Genomic DNA, 26,468 nt, shown 5'->3' on the forward strand with positions numbered 1-26,468 from the left:
AAGTTGTGTGGAAAGCTCTTTCCGTTTCATATTGCAAGAGCACCTGTGAAACAAAAACATCAACGCTTTTATCATTTAACCTCTAGGGATGATTGTTGTTCTTTAAAAAAAAACAACAAAAAACCACACACCAAAAAACAATCTCACAGATGACTTCATCGCAGACACAACTTGGTTCGAACAGAGTAGCAGGGGAAAAGGGGTCCACTTTGAACTCTCAACAAGTAGTGTGTATGTCGGAATGATCCAACGAAACACACACACACACACACACACACAGAGTGAACAGGGTGGAAAGTGCTCCAGTTCCTTAACGGTATAAGAACCATGTTCTCCACAGCATCTGATAACGAATCCTATGCAACATCCGTCACATACACGGGGGGGGGGGGGGGGGGGGGGGTCAAGGCAGTCTGTTCACCTCACGACGTGAAGGTGTCGGGGGCGGCAGGCTCGGGCGGGTCAAAGTAGTTAGGGTGGAGGGCGGGAATGTTCCTCTTCTGCCCCTCCCGGTAGCCGCCGCCCAGGCTGCGGTCGCTGTAGTGGCTGCCCGAAGACGTCCGTCGGCGGGAGCGGTTGGACAGGCGGGAGTCGGGCCGAGGGCCGTTGTGGGGGCTGTCCTCGATGTCAAAGCTGTAGGGCCCGCCAAAGTTGGGCGGCTCCCCCCCGGCCACCGCCCCCGTCTCTCGGATCACGTGGCGGAAGTGCCGGACGGGCAGCGTCTGAGTCTGCGTGCAGCGGTCGTTGTAGTAGCCGTCCAGAGTCAGCATGCCGGCCGGGTCCAGGTCCAGATGCGCAGCAGCAGCAGCCGCCGCCGCCGCGCCGCAGTCACAGTCACAGAAATCGGGGGTGGTTCTCCGCGGGTCGGGGAAGGGGGGGCTCACCAGCCCCATCCCAACACCCCCACCCCCACCACAGCCACCCACCATTCCTCCTCCTCCACCCACCACCACGCCGTTCTTCAGGACGTCCGGGAAGTGGCCGTCCCCGATGGACTCGTAGGTGTGGGAGCGGTCACTGTTGGTCTGGCTGGCGGCACTGGACGACGTGTAGTCCCCTCCGCCCCCTCCCCCCTCCAGGCGGCGGTAGCTCAGCATCCCGCGACCCGCGGGGGCCAGCGTGGGCACCTCCCCCTGCCGGAGCACCGTTGTCTGGCCGTTGACGTTGACGAGCAGGGGGGTGAGGTGGGTGTGGGCGTGGCTGCAGTGTGGCACGTGCTGGGGCGTGACGAGCGGGTGGTGCTCGTGCTGCTGGTGGTAGGGGGACAGCTGGTGGCTGCACGTGCCGTTCAGCAGGCGGGTCTCCGTCCGGTTGCCGCACAGCGTCGTCTGGAATCAACAAGTGTCAGCGGAGGTGAAGAAAGAAAACAGAACGGAACTGACGGACAGGAAAAAAAAAAAAAAGACACGCACACACACACCACCACCACCACCACCAAACAATAACAAAAAACAGAAGCAACAAGGGTGTCTGAAACGAAGAATGACCAGCCAAAACTTTTCCTAAGTATATAACGGAGTCTCTAATTCACAACACTACAGTAATTCATAAGATGAAAATTACATGAAAATTTTTGAATCGTTTAAAAAAAAAAAATCACAAAAACACACACAGAAATAAAACCCCGCACCGCTCCTCTCGTGACCGTCACAAAGCGCCCCTCTTCCCCCCCCCCCCCCCCCCCCACACACACACATACAGGGAAAGATAGAAGACAACAACAAAAACCATCCTGGCCTTCCTCGATGTCTTATCAATCTCCATAGCTTTCTAGAAACTTTGCAGTGCACCTCAGCTGACTTTGTTCCGGTTGTCATTATTATTATTTTTTTTTCTTTTTTTTTTTTTGCACGCTTATAGTTGACTTCATCAAGCTTTTGCGCCTTATACATATTATTATTAGTAGCAGTAGTTCTTTTTATTATTATTATTATTTTTTAATGTTTTTTATGTATTTATTTATTTTTTAATGTATTTATTTATTTATTTTTATTTTATTTATTTATTTATTTTTTCTCAAGGCCTGACTAAGCGCGTTGGGTTAAGCTGCTCGTCAGGCATCTGCTTGGCAGATGTGGTGTAGCGTATATGGATTTGTCCGAACGCAGTGACGCCTCCTTGAGCTACTGAAACTGAAACTGAAACTGTCCCGGATCAGAGCAAGTCGTTTGGAATCGCCGTGTAAACGGGTACCTGCTGTGACGGCGGCCTTTCGCTACACTTCTGGCATGAAAGCAACCCGATCCATTTCCTAAACCTGGCAGACGGTGACAGGTTGAAGGGTGCCGGTGGTCAGTAGTTAAGAGCGCGAGTCTCCTGAGTTCGATCCCCGTCGCATCTGGTGGGTTTCAAGGGTGGAGAATTTTTTTTTCCGATCTCCCAAGTGTTGTGTCAAGTCAAGTCAAGATTTTGCTTTCATGATGGTAAATTGAATAAGCAACAACTGTTTTTTTGTGTTTTTTTTTTTTTTACATCAAGCCATCAATAAAAAAAAAAGGAAAAAAAAATATTGGGGAGAGAGAGAGAGAGAGGGGGGGTGGGGGGGAGAAACAAGCAGATGAAAAGCAACAACAAAACAAAATGCATGTACATACAAGAATATTGTGATTAAAAAACAAAACAAAAAAAAAAGAAGAAAAACAATTGCATTTCTATTTCAGACATGCACACACACAATCGAACACAAAATGTTCGGACACTAAGTTGACACATAACTGATTACTGGCAGAACATGTGCAGAGAAGAGCTTTCGTTCATGGACATTAAGGATCTTTTTGATTTTTGCTAACTGAAGTATTCTATTAGACATTTACTTAAGTACTTCGTATGATCAGTCCAAGATGGACCTTTATCAATAATGACACCCAGAATTTTATATGAATCTACCCCTTCAATTTTATTGACGCCTAGGAATAGTGGTTTGAAGTTATGTTTCATTTTTTGCTTTTTTTGTCGTGTGTGTGTGTGTGTGTGTGTGTGCGCGCGCGCGCGTATGTGTAATCCTACTAGCAGTCTGCTTTCGAGAACTGTCAGGTATTCCGCCCTGAAATGAACGGCACCTTTACGGTCGGCGGGGTAAAAAGCAACATGATCTGATTTGCTGACAGACAGACAGACAGACAGGCCAGAGAGTGAACACAGTCATCACCCCCAGAGGCAGGTGACCCTGGCCTTGCGTACCTCTGAGGGTCTGGACATGACGGGGGCTGAGGCGTAGTGGCAGCTGGTGTAGTACTTGGCGTTGTCAGGGTGGGCGTTCAGGGCCGAGTTGTGTGTAGGGCTCGAGTTCTTCGGTCGTTTTCTGAAAGAAGGAAAATCCCAAAGGAGGATAATGACTGTAGTTTGACACACTGTACTGCATTAAAAAACCTGCACCTGCCGAGGCCGTCCTACACGTGGCAGTATCTGCCCCTGTCGGACTGTGAGCGTCGGTAGGCGAGAGAGTGGGGATGGGACTGCACACTCCTCCTCACTAAACAAAAATCACCTGTGCTGGTCAGGCAACCAGGCTAATGTCGGAACGACGAGCTAGCCCTTCAATGAGGACACACACCGACAGATAAGCCTGCCTGCCTACTCATCCGTCGGACCGACGGGAGACTCCATCATCACTGCATTCGTTGAGAATACGTCCAACACATGGATATGTCATGTTCATTCTTCGAGGCTGTTAACAGGGCTGCTGATGCGCATGAGCGACCTCTGCAGCGCAAAGTTTGCTTAGCGTTCAGAATTTTCTTAAGCCCAAGTCTGCGGTAATTTCTTAGACTTCGGAACGTTCTTGACGCCAAATCAACTTTAGCTAATTCCTTAGACCATGGAAAGTTGGTGGGTTTTTTTTTAAACGCAAATCAACTTAAGCTAATTTCTTAGACATAGGAAAATTTTCTTGAACGCTAATTCAACTTTAGCTAATTCCGTAGAGTTGGGTAAGTTCTTAACGCTAATCAGCTTTAGCAACTTCCTTAAAATTTGTAATTTAGGAAAGTTCTTAACGCTATTCAGCTTTAGCTACTTCCTTAAATTTAGGAAAGTTCTTAACGCTATTCAGCTTTAGCTACTTCCTTAAACTTAGGAAAGTTCTTAACGCTAATCAACTTTAGCACTACTGTTAAGGTCACTATTGCAGCCCAGTCAAGCAGCGGATGTGGATCCCTGTTTCTGTTGATTTAACTTGTTTATGTACCACGTCACTTCAGAGTGTGTGTGGTGTACAGAATGTTAGTCAGGAAACAATGAATAATACGAGTCTGACAACAAAACGGGAGAGATATCAGACCACAGGCCTGTGTTTCTCTAATGTTGGTGGCTTTCTTGTTGTTTTCACCTTTCTCGGAATTTGTTTTATATATTTATCTAATATTTTGTTAAAAACCCGGGTGACATCTGGACAGAGCAGGTAACAACCCTAGCAATATAATGATAATGTTAACTTACAACGAAGATTAATATAACGCTGTTATTCAAATTTTCACATGGCAAAATAAATCATGCGCGCGCACACACACACACACACACACAAATGCGCTTTACAATAAAAGCAGCATCTTTGTCAATATGGAAATAACATAAAAACGGCAAAGGAAAATCTTGATTTATCAGAGGAAGCAGAAGGGTGAGCCAGAACAAACAACAAAATAGCCAAAATAAAATACTCCATGGAATTAGCAAGAAAAATCTCTCTCTCTCTCTCTCTGTCTCTCTCTCTGTCTCTCTCTCTCTTTTTCTCCTCCTCCAACGCACTCCCACCACCAATCCACCCACCCCCATCCAATCACGGCGCAGCGTGCGATCGACTGAACTATGACACGACAGAAAACCAGGTCAGGCTATTTGTTGGACACAGCCAAGCGATTAAACGGCAATCACCAGAAGGCCTCGCCACGTTAGTGGTGCTGAAAAGTGCACTGTGTACACACCACTGCATCACTGCCGTGGGAACCCTCGCAGGCAGCAAGTCAATTTGCCAGTGGAACCAAGAGGCAACAAATAGCGACCCTGATCGTAAAGAACCTGCCTCGAACCTCCCGGCACCACTGAACTGTGGCCATAAACCTCTCGGAGTCTGATACTCTTTGCTTGCTTCTTCCCCAAAGTGAAGGTCGTCAGCTGTGTTCGTCCATTACGATTGCCTTCGTCTACAACGTGGGCTGGCAGCTCTGCTGAGGTCTCTGCGGTTTATGACGCCCGTTGTGGGTGTGTACCGTTCTGTCTGGTGACCACTGAAGGAAGGCTTCATGGGTCCTTCGCTACCGGAAGACAAGCACCTGCACTATTCAAGCCCTCTCCAGAACAGTCATTCAACATGGCCGTCTCTTGTTTGAGCACCCCATTACTCATGAAGAGAGTTAAAACACGAGAGAGATCTAATCCCTCTTTTTCAGCAACCAACTGTTGATAGAACTGAAGAAAGAGAAACAAGCCCTCTGTTTCATAACTCCGTTTATCTCAAGTCATGTTAAAACCTTTCCCTTACCTAACATCCCCCAGGTCTTCATCGTACTGTAAGTGACAACCTGACGTAAGCATGCCCCTCCAAACAACACGACGAGTGGTCAGTGATCCATAGCACACCTCGTGATGCAGCTGGCGACTATCCAAGATATCTGAAAACATTGCCTGAAAAGAATTCTACAAGAACACCAAGTTGAATGATGTGGACTTGGCAGAAAGCGCAGACGGTTATTTCTCTGATACCCCAGTTTATTCTTCACCAGTATGCATCGTGTCATCCATGGCCTGGCTTTCAAAGTCGGTCTTATTCGGTTTCTCTCTTGACAATTCAATTTGTCAGAATGAGCGTGTCAGCATGTGTGTACCAACTTACGTTTTGGATTTCGCATGTAAACTGAAACGTTTGAAGTTGTATAACTCTGTTTCGTCACAACAGATTTCTTTGTGTGAAATTCGGGCTGCTCTCCCCAGCGCCACCCATTTTTTTTGGTATTTTTTCCTGCGTGCAGTTTTATTTGTTTTTAATATCCGCAGTGGATTTTTCTACAAAATTTTGCCAAGGACAACCCTTTTGTTGCCGTGGGTTCTTTTACGTACGCAAAGTGCATGCTGCACGCAGGACCTCGGTTTATCGTCTCATCCGAATGACTAGCATCCAGACCACCACTCCAGGTCTAGTGGAGGGGGAGAAAATATTGGCGACTGCACCGCGATTCGAACCAGTGCGCCAAGATTTTCTCGCTTCCTATGCGGACGCGTTACCTCTAGGCCATCACTCCACTTTGTGAAGCAGAGACTGGCAAACGAATTCTTGATCTGTAAATCTAGATTGAAGACACACGACCAAACCCGAGCTATTTTTTCCACTTGCATCCGTTGTTTTCGCGCCCGTTTTTGTCCTTTTAACGGCTTTTATCCCCCACCCCCCACACCCCTCCCACCCCCCGGGTCCAAGGTTTCAGGTTTTGTTGCCAGCTTTCAGCCCGGCCCCGAGGCCCCCCTGACAGAAAGAACAGGCCGTCCTATCTCCTGCATGCCGTGCTGTCACAGCTGTTTATGGCATCTTGGGGGCCGGCTGACTCGGGGCCGGTTATTGCCGGACAAACAGACCTTGCCTTTATAGGGCCGATAAAGAGGCTGCTTACTGCCCGGAAAACATGGGACAGGCCATTGGCTGCTTCCTGTGAGACCTGGGTGGAAGGGGGTTGGGAGGGTGCAGGGAAGGAGCAGGCCGTAGGAAGGCTTCTTGGGCATGTCCATGTGCGCTGTCATGATGACATCACTCTTTTACTCTGTTCACTTCAGTCATGCTGATTATTGATTCATGTACATCAATCACAGATAAAACTAACGTGGTCAGTAATTATGTTTGCTAATTAACTAACCAGGGATTGGGTGATAAGAGACTCACCAATTTGAGGAATGAGGTCCCACGTCAATGTCATCCAGACAGTTTTTTGGGGGGATGGGGGTGGGGGGGGTCAAGAGCTGACTCAATCTAGATATGGCTCAGTGTTATCTGGTTGGTTGCTTTGAATGTTATTCCCACCGCTGCCTTTCTCCTCTCTCCCTCCTTTTCCGAAGATAGCGTCTTTCTGGTTGTGTAATGTGTGGGGGAAGCAATGGATTTTTGCACTCTTTTCTGTAGCTTGTACTTTTCTCAAGTTTATTCTTTCCTTTTAATTATATATATATATATATATATATATATATATATGCTTATAGCTTATCCTTTTTTTCTGTCCCAGTTTTCTGTTTTGTATGGGCATCTCTCTCTCTGTCTGTCTCTTTTCGTAGTTCTCCAATGCTCTGCACAGCGTGATATCGATTTTTGTTTTTACTGTGACATCGCACAAATCTACACCGCGCTATTTGCTCGACACACCCCAAGCAATCAAACGGCAATCACCAGTAAGCAAAACGACGCCAGTGGCGTTGAAAAGGGCCACTGTACACACCGGTGTATCACTGCCTCGGGAACCCTGACAGACGGCAGTAAATCTGCCACTGTAACCTAGCAGCAACACGACGACCCGGGGGGCGGGGGGGAGAGGGGAGGGGGGCATAAAAGCTGCCCTGAACCTTGTGGCACGATCCACCCCTCTGGTCGTAAAGAACTCGACGTCTGGAACCCTGCAGGCTCTCCCAGGAAGGCAGGCGGGCAGGCCATCAATCGTTGTTAGGGTTACGATGCCCTCGTCCGGAACGTAGCTGCTGAGTTCTCAGCGGTTTATGACGTCCGGAGTGGGTGTGGAGCGCTCTGTCGGACCACTGAAAAGGGGGGAGAGGGGGTCTTCAAGGGTCCTTCACAAACCGGGAAGACAAGCGCTTGCACTCTTCAGCCCTCTCTGCATGACAGTTGTTAAACATGGCGCACATGGCCCTCACTCGTTGTGGCCCTACTATATATGATAGTTAGTCGTGCCCGACTATGACCATCAGAACAGCAGAGGAGGCAACTGCTGTTCCGACTATTTGGGCTAGAATTTGATTATAGTGGAGAGTGTCTTGCCCAAGTACATCCCCACTCTCTCGGCCAAGATGGTTTTAGGACAGTCGGCGTTGGGATGGTTCCCAAAGGCCAACTAGCCCACAAGGCTGCAGCACTAAGAACCAGCGCAATTTTGCCTCCTAGTTTGAGTCATAGTCCTTCACAAAAGACTAAGCTGTAAATGGTTTCCTATTGACTGGAGAAACCATTGATAATACAGCTCTCACTTTGCTGTTGGCCCAAATGTAAACTTATGTCAATCTGTGATATAAGCCGAGTGTTGGGCCTACTATACAGGGATCTGAACATGCAGAGCAGGGTCTATAGCCATCTTTCGTTCTCCCAGGACAGTACTGTTGCCTAAAAAAAAAACAAACAAAAAAAAAGAAAAAAAACAACAACAGGAACAAGCCCTCGACCTTATCCCCCCCGATTTTATCTCGAGTATCCATGGCAAAATACTGCACACCAAGACCTCTCCAGACAGTCGATCCTACTGGGGAAGAATGATGATAAAAAAAAAAAAAATAATAACGAAGCTAAAATGTCCATCAAGTTGACACTGATGTTCATGGCAGTGCCTTTACTACTTGTTGTGCTGCGACAAAATTCTGGAAGATATTCAGGGCAGTTCATTTTCACTCAAGCACTGAATGCAGTGGCTAGCGTGATGTGTACCTGGCAGCAAGCACTGCTGTTATTTCTCTTTAACCCTGGTTTACGCTTCGTGTGGTGCCGTGGCTACCTCACTTGCAAAAGCAAGTCACCATCATCATCATCATCATCGTTTTTGACCTGAAAATGCGCGTGCGCGATTGTATGAAGTCACGCTAAATGTTTGTGAGTACAATAAATGCGCCAAACGAATTCACCATAATTACTGAAATCAGAAATCTATCCTGAACGGAAAAAGAGGAGTTTGAAAAGCATAATCCTAGACTTACTGTAATATATATATATATATATATATATATATTGTTGTTTTTTTTTTTGTGTGTGTGTGTGTGTGTGTGTGTTTCTGTTCTTTTCTAAATTCGAAAGAACAGTTTTACTCACAACAGGAACACCATACATAATTGTTTAGTATGTGCCAAATATTGACTTATGTAACGCATCAATCACATTAAATTTTTTTCATGTACCTTACGACTTTCCTCTTTTGAAAAAAACAAACGAAAAAAAACAACCAACAAAACATTATCTGATATTGTCTGCACACTGAGGTGTTTTTGTGGTTTTTGGTGGGAGGGGGGAGGGTGTGTGTGTGTGTTCAGCCCGAGTTTTGTGTGTTTTTGTGTGTGTGTTTTTGGGTGTTGTTTTTTTCTCTCGCCTGCAGCCCAGGATGTCAAGTTTTTGCTGGCCACTTTCAGCCCCGTCACTTGACCGAGAGAGCAGGCCGTCCTATCTCCTGCATGTCGTGCCGACACAGCAGTTTATGGCATCTTGGGGGCCGGCTGACTCGGGGCCGGTTATTGCCGGGCAAACAGACCTTGCCTTTATAGGGCCGATAAAGAGGCTGCTTACTGCCCGGAAAACATGGGACAGGCCATTGGCTGCTTCCTGTGAGGCCTTGGAGGGGGAGGGGGGTGGAGGAACGGGTGGGAATGGGTGGGCGGGTGATGGTGGCGATGAATGGAGCAGTCTGACATCTTCAGGTCTGTTCTTATGTGCTGTCGTGAAAGCATAACATTTTTTTATTATGTTTTACTCTTATTCTTCTTTTTTGTGTGTGTTGCTCTGGGGATGGTGACCAGTGTCTCTAATCACGGGTACTACATTACCATTAAAAGAGGAAACGAAAAGTGACAAAAGAGACCTGCTGCAACTGTGTTGGCCGAATAGTTTTGACTGGAGATTGCCTGATTAAAGAGACCCAGCCCAGCGACCCAAAGGGAATGCTTAATCTAGGACTTCGATCGCGTCCCGAACTCGTCCCTAGACAGTGGTGGTGATTCAATCGCTGACTCACTTTATGGCCACGTTCTGTCTGCTTCGCCGCTTCCAACTTGTTGCCACCCCCTTCTCTTAAAAAAAAAAAAAAAAAAAAAAAAAAAACCCAACCATCCCCATCCCTCTAACATTTGCTCGTACCCCAGCCTCACCCCTGTCGACCCCCCCCCCCCGCCCCAACCCACACCCACACACACACAACTGGTTTAACTGTATAGGCCTTGACCCTTTACAAATGGAGTGCACAAACATAATGAATCCCTAACTTAAACTCTGCCTCCTTATGGCGAAAGCTTTATGTACGAAGTTCACACATAACGAATCACTAACTTAAACTCTGCTTTATAATGGCAAAAGCTTTATGTACAAAGTTCACAACATTCAACGAATGAGAGAGAGAGAGAGAGAGTGAGTCACAAAGAATATTCAACAGATACGTGATGTTACTGCTGAACATTTTACTCCCCGCTATTCCCTCCCTCTCCCCCCTTCACAGAAATAACAGAACACTTCATCGGTATCGGTAACACAGGCGGAGGTATGTCTCTCTTAAATTAATCGATGTTTTCTTTTCTTCTGTGCTGCACACTTTGCATGTTGATCACACCGCGAACGGTGCAGACAAAAATCACGCCGTGCGGTGGCCTTTCTTTTGGAGGGGGGTGGTCAGATACAGACATGGACCGACTCAATTTGCATTTCTCGTCTGTTCGGTGGAGATCAGCATGTCTTCCCGTTTTGTGACGCTGTTGAAAACGGTTTTAAAACAGTCGAAATTTATATGCACTACGGTACAAATTATAGACACAATCGTGTTCTCGTCTAAAAAAAAAAAAAAAAGACCTGACCACGCTAGCATTAAATAAACTGAAACTCGCCCGCAGCTAACATTGCTCTGGCTAACATTTCGGTCCCAAGATAGAATTACGAATAGGAAACAGCTTACATTACAAAATATTCATTTGTACGCGCACAAAAACCCCACCACACACACACACACACACACACATTGAGAGGGGAAGAAGGGAGTGGGTTGAAATACTTTTGCTTCCAAAAAAAAAAGAAGTTTTGTAAGCATTCTTAATGCATGCAAAGAAACAATATACAGAACTCCTTTTCTGGGCTGGCTTTCAGAGTCGGCCCAAGGTTTCTGCTTTGTAACTGGATTAGATTGTGTCAAGAACTTGCTTACCTTCCACACACATACACAGTCACACAGACATAAAGTGGCTTTTCCCCTTCACATGATCTGGTCATGTCTCGTTTAATGCACGAGAGAGAGAGAGAGAGAGAGAGAGAGAGAGAGAGAGAGAAGTTCCAGGAAATAAAAACAACAAACACTATTCGTACAAACGCCAGGACGAGCTTTGTAAAATTCGATTCATTTTGATCAAACTTTGGCTGCTGGTTTGCACCGCACTGAACAATGTCCCCAGGCCCTTGTTTTTTTGTTGTTCACTTCTTCCCGCCCCTCTCCCCAACCCCCTGATCTACCCCCCACACCCCACCCCACCCCCAACCCCCCTCACCTTTCAGTTTCCATTAAATGATTAAAAGCAATCATGCTTCTTGCCTCGGGCACTTGAGGAGTGTGAAACCAGAGCCAGACTGAATTGCAAAGTCCGGGCTGTCCTGGCGCCGCCAGGAGAAGAAGAAGAAGAAGAAAAAGGAAGGTGTGAATCAAGATAATTTAGCTCCCAACTCGGAATTCACGTCACCCGTTCCCCCCCTCTTTTCCCCAGTTCATCATTTCCCAGAGAGGAGAAAGAGGGAGAGGGTGGGGGGAAAAAAGTGGAGTTGGATGGGGAGGGGGGTGCGGCCGCGGGAGAGAAGTGAGGGTTGACAGGCTGAACAGTGTATTGAAATCGCCCGCGTGTTGTTTGGCACAGCATGGACAGTCGAAGTCAGTCTGTACACGTCTGAAGTCTGGACTTTCGTATTCCGCTTTATTATTATTATTATTATTTTAGATATTGGTAAAAGAATTAAGATCCAAGGGAAAAAAAAGTGTAAGTCAATGGCTCTGAATACTGGGGAAGGTGAAGTACAATTTATATGATTTCAGTCTCTCTCTCTTTCTGTCCTCCTCTCTCACGCTCACACACACACACACACACACACACACACATACACACACACACAGGCGGGCTAAGATAGACGGTCCCATTGGAAACGCGTGCGCCTTGAAAACAAATACATAACAGATCTGCAGTGTTCCAGTCAAGCGCCGGCTAAGTTGTTTTTTTGTTTATTTCTTTTGTTTTTCTTTTCTTTTTGTTGTTGTTGTTGTTGTTATTTTTTGTCATCGCTTATTGTCTGAAAAGCCAGAGTGCTGTATCCGTTCGGTTTAGACGACAAAACACAGACACACAAACGAAGACACGGGCATCTTACGCTAAACGCACATAAAACCCAACACTCCGGCAAAAATGGAAAAAAAATATATACATAATTGAAAAATCGTTTCAAATGTTGATAGTCCAAAACAAAATAGCTGATATACGCAGAGAACAAAACAAAAGAACCAAACACACACACACACACACACACACACACACACATATATATATATATATATAGAGAGAGAGAGAGAGAGAGAGATGGATAAGGTCACATCGTTATCTGCCTCGGGGGACCAACCCACAAATTTCACCCAAAAATCTCCCATGACAGGACAAAAATATAAAACACAATACAAACACACAATACTTCACTGATTTGTTTCGTATATTTTGTCGCTTCACAATCAGTTTTCTTTTAGCAAGAGTATATATAATAAGCATCAACAGATCCAAACGAGGATGAAGGCAAATGTTTCAAAATCAAAGTCAGCGAACACTGCGTGATAAATACCGCCCAAAATGTCGAGAGCGCAGTTGCAGAATCGGTTAGTCGTTGGACTTTGTGATCAAGTGTTCACCAGTGATTAGGGTACGAAGCCTGGTATTGTGTCCTTGGGGAAATACACATTATTCCACCCAGGAGCGAGTGGGTACCCGATTTCGGTTGAAGGGGGTTAAAACCACTGCTCTAAAAATACATGGATAGCTCATTGGCCAGGAAAGCTGAAGCCAACTGGACGCCATATTGTTTCCCGTATCCGGCCGTCAGTCCGTTGACAAGTCGTCTGCTAACTGGTGGTAGTTTCTGAACTGTAACCGTGTATATTCGATGAAATCGTGTTTCGCCTGCCCATTGAAATCTGCCAATGGTTTATCTACCAAAGTTTTTGAAGGAAAACAGTACAGTGACACGTGGCGCAAACTTGCAGTGGAGACACACACAGGAATGTCAGCTTAACTGACGCCACGAGCAAGTGAAAGCTTGCCGTGAAGCCAGCTGAGCACTCGGCTACACATATGAAGTCACCGCTTCGCGCTATACTGACACGAGAAGCAAAATGGCTGATTGAACACTTCCGCTGGCTTCAGTTAGCAAAGGGGCTCAAAGAAGGTATGCGCTATCCATGTATTTTTAGAACAGTGGGTTAAAACGGCGGAAGGGGAGGATTGGGAACCGCCGTCGTATGCCGAGCCCTGGACACAATGGAACAGAAATTCAGAGCCCCGGTGATCTAAAGGCTATATGGCCTTTAACTCTCTCCATACGAACGGCGAAAGAGACGACGTTAACAGCGTTTCACCCCAGTTACCATCATCAAAATATTGCAAGTGGAAGGCTCTTATACTGAAGAGGTGAATGTTGACAAAGAATACCACAATTCTGACGACGGAAGCTAAAGGTTGGGTCATTCAGACACCCACTGGACATCCGAGGGGTCTGTGTAGAGGAGAAGAGAGGACTGGCCGTACTGAGTGAGTTAAACTCAAACGGTTTATGCCACGAGATGGGCGGAAGTGAAAACTGTGTGTTCCCAGGATGACAAATGATGGCATTCTGGGTGAACGTGTCCGTCCAGGAACGGAACAACCGCCGTGTCCCTGATTGGAGTTATACACACACGTGCCCAGGTGCTCACCCCTTCCGGGTCGTGTCTGGATTCCAGTCTTTCGTAACACACGATAAACCGAAGTCCCATTTGCAGCAGCACGCAAGCAGATCAGACAATAGATCCCATTTACAGACATCACACACACACACACACACACACACACACAAAAGTGCACGGCGTTGGACTATACCGACGAACGCACCCAGAGGAATGAGGCTCGAAACTTCACACAAAAAGGTCGTCATTTGCAAATTTGTATTTCTTTTTATCACTACAGATTTCTGAAATTCGGGCTGCTGTCCCCAGGGAGAGCGGGTCGCTACATTACAGCGCCACCCATTTTTTTTTTTTTTCCTGCGTGCAGTTTTATTTGTTTTTCCTATCGAAGTGGATCTTTCTACAGAATTTTGCCAGGAACAACCCTTTTCTTGCCGTGGGTTCTTTTACGTGCGCTAAGTGCATGCTGCACACGGGACCTCGGTTTATCCTCTCATCCGAATGACTAGCGTCCAGACCACCACTCAAGGTCTAGTGGAGGGGGAGAAAGTATCGGCGGCCGAGCCGTGATTCGAACCAGCGCGCTCAGATTCTCTCGCTTCCTAGGCGTACGCGTTACCTCTAGGCCATCACTCCACTTATGGAATGCAATACACTACCAGCAATAACTTCCACTGCCATTTCCCAACCCACACACTATTCTTCCGCCCAAGACAAATGACACAAGAAAGGCTAACGTCGGCATATCTTGACCATCTTCTGAACCTGCCTGTGTCCATTCCAATCAAGACTTTCCTTTGAAAAGAAAGAAAGAAGAAAAAAAAAAGTGAAGGAAAAGCTAGAGGAGGGAAGAGCGTAATGCATGCCGCCACATCTACTGGGATATGTTAATTCCTCCCCAAGAAACAGACCCCCCACCTTTAAGCCCTTCCCCCTCACACCCTCCTCAGGGAGATAAAAAAAAAAAATCCGGAAAAAAACCCCACTGCCGATGAAAAACATGATCACTCACTGCAACTTGTGTGCCTTGTTATGATTCTCTACGGCCCAAGTCTGGCGCCGCCAGTTTTCAAAACAGGGGGGGATTAAAAAATCGAATAAAGAATAGCAGGAGGAGGAAGAAAAAGAAGAAGAAAAGGGTGTGTGTGGGGGGGGGTGGGGGGTGGGGGGGGGGACAAAGTAAATAAAGATGGACGACTGAACGAACCAGGCTGAGGGGGTTTTATGAGGAGAGGGGGAGGGGGGGGGCAGAAGTGAGAATATTAACTGCCTGACCCTGTGGGCAGGCCTGTCGTTTTACTTTTGTTGTTGTTGTTGTTTTGTCAACTCCGCAGGCTAACATGGAGTTTTACACCACACCTTTCAGATACAATTTAACTTTCGTGGAATCTTCCTTGTCTGCGCTCTGCGCGCGCTGGGAAAACAAACAAACAAACAAAAAAAAGCTGCTGCCGCTGCGCGCCCACACATACAAACAAGACTAGGGGATGCGAGCGCACGCGTGCGTGGAAAGTTTTTTTTTGTTTGTTTGTTTGGTTTTTTTTTTTATATTACGTTTCTTTCGTCGGAATGCACAGAGACGGCGCGACGTGTCGGTTCCAGACGATCAGGGTTCATCCACATTTCGCTTCCTCACCATCTCCTTCCACTCGTGAAGTAAGAGATAGAGAGAGGAGGCACTAAGAGAGAGAGTGTGTGTGTGTGAGAGAGGGTGGGAGGGAGCAGAGAGACAGAGAGAATCAAGCAACTGCAGTTCCATATCAGAGCCAAGCCTTCAGAGTCGTAGCCGCAGCTCCACTCCTGATTGCGATTGTGGGGAAAAGAAGAAAACGTGGTGGTTTGCACGTCTCGTTAGATCATAGAGAAAACAAAATCACCATGAAAAAAAACAAACCAACAGGAACGGAACTAAAGAAATGGAAGGCTTCTGTCTATATATATATAATTACATCTTGTTGAAGCCAGACACGGTGGTCGGTTTTGCCCCCAATTAAAAAAAAATGCTGTTGATTTTGGTCCCACGTTTACAGTTAGCATTCAGCTAAATCAGTAGACATTCATCTCATGTACATGTCACATGCAATATATTTACTGTAAGGGAAGGGGTGGGGGACTGATGTTTTTTTTCTGTTTCATCGTGACCCTACCCCCCCTGTCCCCGCAACTCTCTCCCGGCACCCCAACCCCTCTCGGAATATATAATTTTCATAGAAGTTTATTCAAATGAGAAGAAAGGAATAACTTTGAAACTATTCATGCCAATTCCACAATTTCATTTTTCGTGGGATTAAAAAAATAACAAAAAACAAACCCATCTCCTGTAAATTTTACAGCCAATCACACTGTGTGAAAAGATGTCTGTATAAATGCAATTGATGTTGTGTGTTTGAATCTGTCGACAGGTAGAGGACACAAAGCACAGACGGACAACCAGATCCCGGAAGGACACTCATAAGAGCAGCTAGGACCCAACGAGGACCCCCCTTACCCCCCCCCCCCCCCCCCACACACACACCCACACACACACCCCCACTCGGACAGCCAGCCAGGACGTCACTGCTGACAGCCAGGTCTCCCCACAGGACACCAGATGGACCCAAGCCTAGCCTCAAACCCACCACCTACCACGGAGCAAGCAAGATCTCGGCCCCGAAAAAATTCACCTGAAGGGCGTCACTCCAATAGGTCGTTAAAACTCAACCTGTAGACACATGGTTTTATTTTGTATGTACCAGTTAGCACGTTTTGGACCCCGACAGTATCTCGGGATATAAATCTGGTCAGTTTAGCAAGTACACCTAATGTCATTGTCACTGTTTGACAGCCATTTGAGTCTGTTTCCACAGTAGTTTCTGTTTCAGTGGCTCAAGGAGGCGTCACTGCGTTCGGACAAATCCATATACGCTACACCACATCTGCCAAGCAGATGCCTGACCAGCAGCGTAACCCAACGCGCTTAGTCAGGCCTTGAGTAATCCACAGTAATCGATGGCTAACGAAACCTACAGTTTAACACAGCAGGAATATATTTGAATTTGCCACATTTGTTTTTTCAAGACTCTTATCCAAGATCGCAGACTAATCAATGCTGATAAAAAATTTTTTTAAAATCAGCAAGGAATAGAACAGAAAAACAAAAAGTAAAGTGTCTGGCTTAACCGTTGATGAGTTTATTATTACTGCTTTAAAACGGATGAATATGACACTGCGATAAACAAACCTATTTCAAACGTGTCTCAGTGAAATACCTTTGACATCCCTGCTCACTCTCTCACTCTCTCATCTGTTCAGAAAAAAAATGCACAGTTTGCAGCCAGTCTACAGCAAGCTGCTCAGTTTCAAACTTCACCCTGTTGTCTTTAAATAAAGGTGCTGATCCATTCTTTGCTGACAGGAACTAGATAGAGATGTGTTCCAGATCTCTCCCCTCCTCCTCCTCCCCCCCCCCCCCCCACACACACACATCCACTGAGCTATTGAAAATGCCGGTCAATGCTCCCACCCTAGTATCATCCTCTCCCCCTTTCTCCCTACTGGAAGGGGGTAAGATGAAGGGGAGGGAGAGGAAAGGGGGTGGGGGGTGATCTTCCGGAAGACTTGACAGAAGTCATGCAGCCGATCGACGAACCTTCAGACAAAGGTCGGCGGACTGTGCCACACACACACACACACACACACACACACACACACACACAGCACAAGACCACACAGACAGAGCTACTGAAGCTAACTAACTCCATCGTGTGTGTGTGTGTGTGTGTGTGCTGCAAGTGGTGGCTTTTCTGGAAGCAAGGGACGGGCGGCGCAGGTGCAGGGAGCCGGCAGCCCCTGTCGTTCCAGCCACACGTGGCGGTAGCAGCCATGTTTGTCTTGACGCACACCCCGTCGCCTCCGGGCGTCCCCGTGAGTGATGGCCCCTGCCAGACAGCGCCGCTTGACGGCAGACCGCTCAATCACGGCTCTACGTCATTGGGGAGAGGGGGTAGGGGGAGGGGGGGTGGGGTAGAACTCCTTGTTACTGTATCCATAAACAGCAGTACTCCCCGCCGCCCCCCTCCCCTCCACCTTTCTGACCCCCCCCCCCCCCCTCCCTCTTCGTGCTTTCTTTTCTTTCTCTTTCTCTGCACCCCTTCCCTCTTGCCCGCCACAAGTCTTCGTCTAACTTTTAAAGACTTCTTTTCTGCATTCTCTCCCCTCCACGTGTGTGTGTGTGTGTGTGTGTGTGTAAAGTAAGCATGCACACACACCTGTTCTTGTTAGCTTTAAAAGACTTTGCCTTACTTTTCACGATCGCTTCGCGATGTTACCCCCTAGTATTTGGCAGGGTTACAAAACACGTAACTGATGTAACCCTTATCACTTCCGTGAATAAAGACACTTGCAGTTTTATCAGCTTTTTAGCAGAGGAGTCCGCAGAGCGCCAAACAGCAGTACCAAGACGTAGAGCTACTAACATGTTTTAATGAGACAACAACGAAAAACTGGGCCATGGATGAAGACTGACGCCTGACACTCCGCTTCATTTTTCCCCACGTCCACAGGAGATTAACAAAAACAAACAGAAAGCAAAGTACAGAATACTTTCAAACAGATGACAGAACGTGCTGACGGTACATGGTGTCGCAATGATCTTCTTGTAGTCGGCCGGAGAGCTGCCTCACAGGAAGTACTGAGGAAACCAATATCATATTGACTACATACCATTCTGAATTTGCATCGCAAAAACATGCAAAAATCATAGTATACAAATTACTCACCTGGGTCTGGGCACCTGTTCGAAACGATATAGGGTAAATTTTGATGGCTGAAGAAACCTACTGCTCAACACAGCGGGAATCTCTTTTGATGGCTATAGATACCTACGGTTTAACGCAGCAGGAATATATCTGAAACCTACAGTTTAACAACACGGCAGGAATCCGTTTTGATGGCTAAAAAAACCCCTATAGCTTAGCAACAGGAATCCGTTTTGATGGCTAAAAAAAAACCTATAGCTTAGCAACAGAAACCTACAGGTCAACATAGCAGTAATCTGTTTTGATGGCGAAGGAAACATACAGCTCAACACAGCAGGAATCTGTTTTGATGGCTAAGGAAACCACAGCTGGAATCTGTTTTGATGACTAAGGAAACCACAGCAGGGATCTGTTTTGATGACTAAGGAAACCACAGCTGGAATCTGTTTTGATGACTAAGGAAACCACAGCAGGGATCTGTTTTGATGACTAAGGAAACCACAGCAGGAATCTGTTTTGATGACTAAGGAAACCACAGCAGGGATCTGTTTTGATGACTAAAAAAAAGTCCCTACAGCTTAGCAACAGGAATCTGTTTTGATGGCTAAAATAACCTATAGCTTAGCAACAGGAATCCGTTTTGATGGCTAAAAAAAATCCCCTATAGCTTAGCAACAGGAATCCGTTTTGATGGCTAAAAATCCCCATATAGCATAGCAACAGGAATCCGTTTTGATGGCTAAGGAAACCTACAGGTCAACAAAGCAGTAATCTGTTTTGATGGCAAAAGAACCCCACAGCTTAACACAGCAGGAATCTGTTTTGATGGCTAAGGAAACATACAGCTCAACATAGCAGTAATCTGTATTGATGGTTAAAAAACTCTATATTTTAGCAACGGGAATCTGCTTTGATGGCAAAAAAAAAACCCAACAAAAAACCCCATACAGTTTAGCAACAGGAATATGTTTTGATGACAAAGGAAACCTACAGCTCAATACAGCAGGAACCCCGATAGCACATGATGCCATGTCTGACCAATGCCGTTGAAGTAATCCATGAAACGGCATTAGGTGTTGTGTCGACACAGACCCTACATGCTGATTGCCTGCCACATCCACACACGCTCGGACTCGGACCCACTGTCAACCACAGACTAATTACGGCCAGTCAGTCAATAGCATGCACGCATGACAGCAGACACAAAGCGAAAACAAACCACACGTTCAATTAAGGATTATTTAAGAACTAGTTACCCCGGCCGCTATGGCCCTCTGTGTATACTCCCTGTCACCCACTCTCATACACACTTGCTGGAGAGACATTGTTCTCTGGTCATCATCAGTCTTTCTGAAAGAGTGTGTACAATCCATCTTGCTTGGTGTGAAACCAGTACTAAAACAATACACAACATTAATTAAAGTCGAAGATCCACCATACACACACACACACACACACACACACACACATGCCCGCCTCCCCTGACCCCTCTCCGAAATCCCCAATACCACACACACAACACACAACACAAAGGTTCGTGAATACGCGCGCGTGCGCGCACTACACACACACACACACACATTGACACTTGTCTACCCTCCCCTCCCCCCACACGCAACATACACCCCTCTCTCCAGATACATAGACACACACACACACACACTGACAAATACACATACACACACACACAATGCCAAATACACACACACACTGACACATGCCTATGCCTATCCTCCAGCCCCCCCCCCCCCCCCCCCGCCCCTCCCGACACACACAATACACCCCTCTCTCTCTCCAGAAACATTGATACACACACCATACACCCCTTTCTCCAGATACATAGATACACTCGCACACGATGACAAATACACACACACACACACACACACACAGATACCTACCCTCCCCACCATACACCCCTCTCCCCAGATACATACACACTCGCACACATTCACACACACACACACTTGACACCTACCTACCCCCTAACCCCTCCACCTCCCCTCCACACACACACACACACAAATCACACCTACCTAGCCCGTAACCCCCTAGACCCCCTACACACATACACACCACACACACGCGCCATACACCCTTCTCCCCAGATACATACATCGATACACTCGCACACAATGAAAAATACTCGTACACACACATGGACACCTGCCTCTCCCTATCCCCACCATACATACACTCTGACCATATACACACTGAACCCTACCTCCCCTTTCCCCAGAGTCTACACACATCACACACACAAATGACACCTACCACCCGAACCCACCAAGAAGGCCTAACCACTCACATAATTAACCACAACAATCCCACGCACCAACCATCATGCAGCAACAAACCGGAACTACCGGTTGTTCAAAAAGCAATGATGAGAATACAAAATAAATATACAAACCATAATACAAAAACCACCATGCAGTACGACGAAAGAATGAACAAGCAAAAGGTGTCAACTGAAGAGCGAGAAAGATGTGAGGCATGGCCAGGCGTAGACAATCATTTTAAGTAATGCAAGGGACGAGGGCATAGACATCGGGCGCCTCCATCTCGCCCTCCGCGCCTTCCTCCCCGCCCGGCACGGGCAGGAGCCGGGTGCCGTCGTGCGGGATGTGGCAGCGGTCCGCCAGGAACCACTTGAGCCGCTCCCCCACCGCCTGGCCCACACAGGCCGTCCAGTTCACCCTGCAACAGGAAACGACACAACACAACACGCACGTGGGCGCTGAGTTAGTATGAGGCAGGTGTCTGGAAGGCTTTACAATTTTTGACGTGTGTGTGTGTGTCTGTGTGTGTGTGTGTGTGTGTGTAATTATTACAATGTACATCAGAACACAACGCTGCAAACGCTACTGGTTGGGTATTCCAGGCTTCTAACTTCAATCTTACTGCGCGTAGGAGCTTATATATATAATTATATGTATGTGTGTGTGAGTGAAGCATGAACCCATGGCAACAATAGGATTGTCCCTGGCAAATTTCCGTAGAAAAATTCACTTCGATAGGAAAGCAAATAAAATTGCAGGCGGGGGGGAGGGGGGGGGGCGCTATCAGGGTAGCGACGCGCTATGTGGAGAGCAGCCCGAATTCCCGAATTTCAAACAGAGAAATCTGCTGTGATAAAAGAGTTATGCAATACAACGATGCTGGCATGGCCATGTAGCAAGAACCTAGCAGCTTTGCTTAAAAAAAAAAAAAAAAAAAAAAAATCCTCAAAAGGAACTGTTGAGTCAGGCAGACAGACTGAAGAATGAATATGCCATTATGTTACGTGTAAAAGAAGTATTAATGTAACCTTTTAACGCCCACTTTTCCCCACCCCTCCTCCTCCAAGGGGGGGTGGGGGTGGTGGCGGCAAGAAATAAACGTTTTGCCTTTCCCTTTCAAAAACAGAAGAAAAAAACGATGGAGTGACTTCTTCTTCTTCTGCGTTCGTGGGCTGCAACTTCCACGTTCACTCGCATGTACACGAGTGGGCTTTTACGTGCATGACCGTTTTTACCCCGCCATGCAGGCAGTCATACTCCGCTTTCGGGGGTGTGCATGCTGGGTATGCTCTTGCTTCCATAACCCACCGAACGCTGACATGGATTACAGGATGTTTAACGTGCGTATTTGATCTTCTGCATGCGTTTACACACGAAGGGGGCTCAGGCACTAGCAGGTCTGCACATATGTTGATCTGGGAGATCGTAAAAATCTCCACCCTTTACCCACCAGGCGCCGTCACCGTGATTCGAACTCAGGTCCCTCAGAATGAAAGTCCAACGCTTTAACCACTCGGCTATTGCGCCCGTCGATGGAGTGACAACACTGCTGAAGAATGGACAGGAAACCCATCTGCAGAGACCCAGGCTTTTGACACACGACCCACAGAACTGGAGGAATCTGGTGCCAGTTGCATTGCTTGGTTCTAACTTTTTGACAGTAACACGTGGACTAAATGCCTACGTTGACCGAACTACGCCATTGGTCAGTTCCATACAACTCACAGTTAGTATCGGGTTACGACCATACTAGGCTCTTCCGTCCGAGCAATGCAACTAGCTCCTGGTGAACAGTTCTAGTGTGCAACGCCCCAAATGACTTAAAAAATACGGTGGGGGGCGGGGGGGATATATATATGCTACTTATCACCGAGTAAGAAAAATCAATGTCTGGTGTGAAAACGCGTAAACAATGAACGAGAACACCTCAGTCATTTTATAATTATGCATTCATAAAAAGATACAAATTCCTTTGAAATGTTAACTTGAAAGTTAACGACACATACAATGATAACATTCATACGACTGCAATAATCAAAAAGGACAGCCATAAAAGAAAAAAAAACAACAGGCTATCGTACACAGTTTGTTTTACCCGCCCATACCTCTTCATCATGAGACACAGACGTAGATAGACAAGACGTTCTCCTGGTGAAGCCCAATGGGAGAAAATTTGAGAGTGGATAAAAAAAAAGGATGGCAATTCTTTTCTTTGGGGTTTTATACAGCTGTTTGATTTTGGTTCTTCTTCGAGAAGAATCTGCCCCTGTGGAATCAATTTCATGGGATGGTGCCAGCGGGTCCAGGATTTATCTTGTGTTTATATATATATATATATATATATATATATATATATATATATATAATTCCATCGAAGTCTGTAACATTCGTTTTCCTGTCCAAAAGTCTAAAATCAAAATCAGTATTACGTAAAGCTGAAAAGCAACGAAGGATGCTCCTGCCTCCAGAGATGTCCATAAAGGGGCCACACGGCACGGCACAGCACAGCACAGCACAGTACAACACAACACAGCACAGCACTGTACGACACAGTACAACACAGCACAACACAGTACAGCACAGCACAGGACGTTGTGGCATGGTCACTATCCATCACCACACCCAAGTCCTAACCACGTTTTAACACACGGCACACAACTTCAAACTCACGGCGATCATGAGAGAAAAACAAAAAAAAGTACTACTTCAGAGCCCAGGTTCAAACACACTGACATAATGGAACCACAGGGAATTAAAACGCTGCGTTGGCTCAGCAGTTATAATGCGCTGGACTGGGAGGAAGCAAAATTAACGTCCACGCCAGCAGACTGGATCAGTACTGCTATCGGTGACAAACATACAGACAGTAAACCATTCCTATACACGCCCACGCCCCCGCCCCATCCACCTTTCGCATCATAAAGACAGCATTAAGTCATTCTATTGCCAACACGTTCCCGTGAATCTATCTCCTCCCTAGTGGTGAAGAAGAGAGGGGGGGAACACACACACACACACACACAAAATTGCCGAATGCGCAAACTTCCTTACTGTTGTATGGGCACGCTGCATTAAATTTCAATTTACACTAAACAGGCCTTTTCCCGCAAACGTGATTCTCTTCGGGGTCCATAAACAAGGAGGCCCTGAGCCCCATAAACAGCCGGGAAGCAATTAGTGATAAAGAGAGACAGGAGCTGAGGGGTTTCCCGTGACAAAGGATTATGTCCTTTAAACTAATTTGCCCTTCCCTTGACGGACGAGCGAAAGCGCGCAGCGTGAGAAAGAGCCGTCCTTAACGCAGTTATGAGAAATCATTGCCGACACCCTGTCCCATGCCGATATGAAAACGATTCCTCAGCGTGCTTCTGTGTGTGTGTGTGTGTGTGTGTGTGCGCGCGCGCGCACGCACGCGTGTGTGTGTACGTGCGCACGTGTATGTATGTGTGCGTACGCGTATATATGTGCGTGCGTACACGCGCGCGTGTGTGTGTGTGGGTGGGTGGGGGCATATGGGGTAAGTGTGCGCTCCCGTGCGTGAGTGAGAGCGTGTGTGTGTGTGTTTGTGGTGTGCGTGTGTCTTCGGCTGGACGAACCGAACAACAACCCCAAATGGCTAAAGGGCTCCCCTAAATCAGCCAATAAACCTGTTACTCTTTCTCAATTCTCTTGGCCCTACAAAAACATAAGAAATTAGGATTTATGTTTTCTTGAAACACAAAATTGACACAGCGAAAAAAAAAAAAAAAAAAAGCTGAAAACAATGCACGGCAAAATGTCAAACACACACGCACGCTAACAAACACACAGAGAGACAGGCGCACACGCCCCCCCCCCCCCCCCCCCCCCCCCCCCCCCCCAAACACACACACACACACACACAGAGCACAGCGGACTTCACATAGCCACACATCCGAACTGAGGACACGTTACGTTATACTCACCCGCCCCCACAACTAAAAACCGACTTCAAAACATGTTTTCTTTCTTTCTCATAATATTTTCATTGCTACAATTACTGTTGATGGACTGCGCGTTTGTCATACAGGAAAGGTTAAATGGAAAAAAAAAAAAAAAAAAAAAAAGTCTGAAGACAGACGCAAGCGCGCAAGAGCACGATCGCCACTGCGAGAATAAAAGCTAAACGACCTCAACCCTCAAAAGAAGTAAGCCCCTGGATGGAAGAGAAAACCTAACCTTCAGGCAATTCACAGAACAACGACAGAGACCCAGAACACGCCTCTAGCGCGCGCGTGCAAGTCCGTCACATTCACAATACACAATCAAAAAAAAAAAAGAAAAGAAAAGAAAAAAAGAAGAAAAATCCATAATAACTACATACATCCATCACTGCAATGTCCTGTTTCAGCGTCCTTAAATCACTGCACCTATTGGTTACATTTTCGTGGTTTTGGGGACCAAAAGGCTGGAATAAAAAAAAAAGCAAGGTGGTGGTTCGTTAGTTCCAGTGACTGAATCCGCATCAAAACTGCGTAAAATAACGGACAAAAAATAAAAAGAGTCCGAATCCACTGAAATGGGTTACAACAACATCTACTAATGATAAATATCGCTTCATACAAGCACAGAAAATAGCTGGACAGCAACAACAAAAACAACAAAAAAAGGTTCCTGAATTGAATACAGGACGCTGAAATAGGACTTTACCATAGCAGCAGACTTGACTACACAGGTACATGATCTGACCTGAACAGCAGGGCATGGTTCCAGGGCGGGGGGCAGGGGAAGGCGGACCAGAAGTCCTGCAGCAGCGGGTCCAGGCCCGGCAGCCCGCCTGCCCCCTGGATGACGTCATGGGCCGGCAGGTTGACGTCACGTCCGGGGCCTGCCATCAGCACGTGCAGCACGCTCAGCGTCGTCGACATGTAGGATGACCGTCACAGCGCCCAGAGAGGCTACGTCGCCCTACCAGGCTGACGTCATCCACCGGCTGTGGGGGGGGAAAAAAACCCAGTCACTCTCTCTCCCTCTCTCTCCCCTGCCCTTCCGATCTACTCTCTCTCTCTCTCTCCTACACTACTCAGGCTCTCAGAATGACGTAACCATCGACACCATCGGGGGTCTGTCAATGTTTCTTTATGGTGTCTGTGGTGAATAAAGGTCTCGGACTGAGGCTGAGATCTAAAAAAAAACCACACACACAAAAAACCAAAAAAACCCCACTATCTATGCTACTGTTGTTGCCGTTTTTGTTGTTGGTAATATCACTCTGGACGAAGTCTCAGATGGTCTGGCAACTAAGACTGAGAATCTTCCAAAAAGCACTCTATACTGCTGCTGCTGCTGACTTTTTTTTGTTGCTGGTAATATCACTGTGGACTGAAGTCTTAGGTCGTCTGGAAACTCATACCGTTAATTCTTTCTACCGCTTGCCGGACTCTTTCCCCCGAGGTCTTTAGAACGTCGGCAGGGTGGCGGAGAATCCCCGGCTTTTCAAAATCACCAGGCTGGTCTGTGGGAATGCTGATGATCGACAGGTGTGTGTACAGGTGTGTGTACAGGTGTGTGTGTGTGTGTGTACACAGTCCACTGGTGGTCAGGGGAAGGTGTGATGTCCGGTCACTCCGATCTGGTCCTGTAACACC

The 26,468-nt window shown here is 46.8% G+C and overlaps 1 protein-coding gene across 1 annotated transcript; it reads right to left on the reverse strand.

Annotated features, from left to right (window-relative positions):
* Nucleotides 1–399: 399 nt before the first annotated feature.
* On the reverse strand, nt 400–25,841 carry LOC143281421 (uncharacterized). Its single transcript, XM_076586630.1, has 7 exons — nt 25,570–25,841; nt 21,118–21,280; nt 18,602–18,615; nt 17,642–17,805; nt 5,477–5,606; nt 3,181–3,301; nt 400–1,328 (listed from the first exon to the last, which is right to left on the reverse strand). The coding sequence occupies exons 1-7, from the start codon at nt 25,746–25,748 to the stop codon at nt 423–425; spliced, it is 1,677 nt and encodes a 558-aa protein (XP_076442745.1). The 5' UTR covers nt 25,749–25,841; the 3' UTR covers nt 400–422.
* Nucleotides 25,842–26,468: the final 627 nt, after the last annotated feature.

The sequence above is a fragment of the Babylonia areolata genome, chromosome 4, assembly GCF_041734735.1.
Source record: "Babylonia areolata isolate BAREFJ2019XMU chromosome 4, ASM4173473v1, whole genome shotgun sequence".
Taxonomy (NCBI): domain Eukaryota; kingdom Metazoa; phylum Mollusca; class Gastropoda; order Neogastropoda; family Buccinidae; genus Babylonia; species Babylonia areolata.

Excerpts from the sequence above, each read along its gene's own strand:
- LOC143281421 (XM_076586630.1), bottom strand. The coding sequence starts at position 25,748 with ATGTCGACGACGCTGAGCGTGCTGCACGTGCTGATGGCAGGCCCCGGA. Across the intron at positions 5,607-17,641 it reads TCCCTGCACCTGCGCCGCCC|ATATCTTGGATAGTCGCCAG; the intron begins GTCCCTTGCTTC and ends CAATGTTTTCAG. Across the intron at positions 1,329-3,180 it reads TCATGTCCAGACCCTCAGAG|ACGACGCTGTGCGGCAACCG; the intron begins GTACGCAAGGCC and ends TGTTGATTCCAG.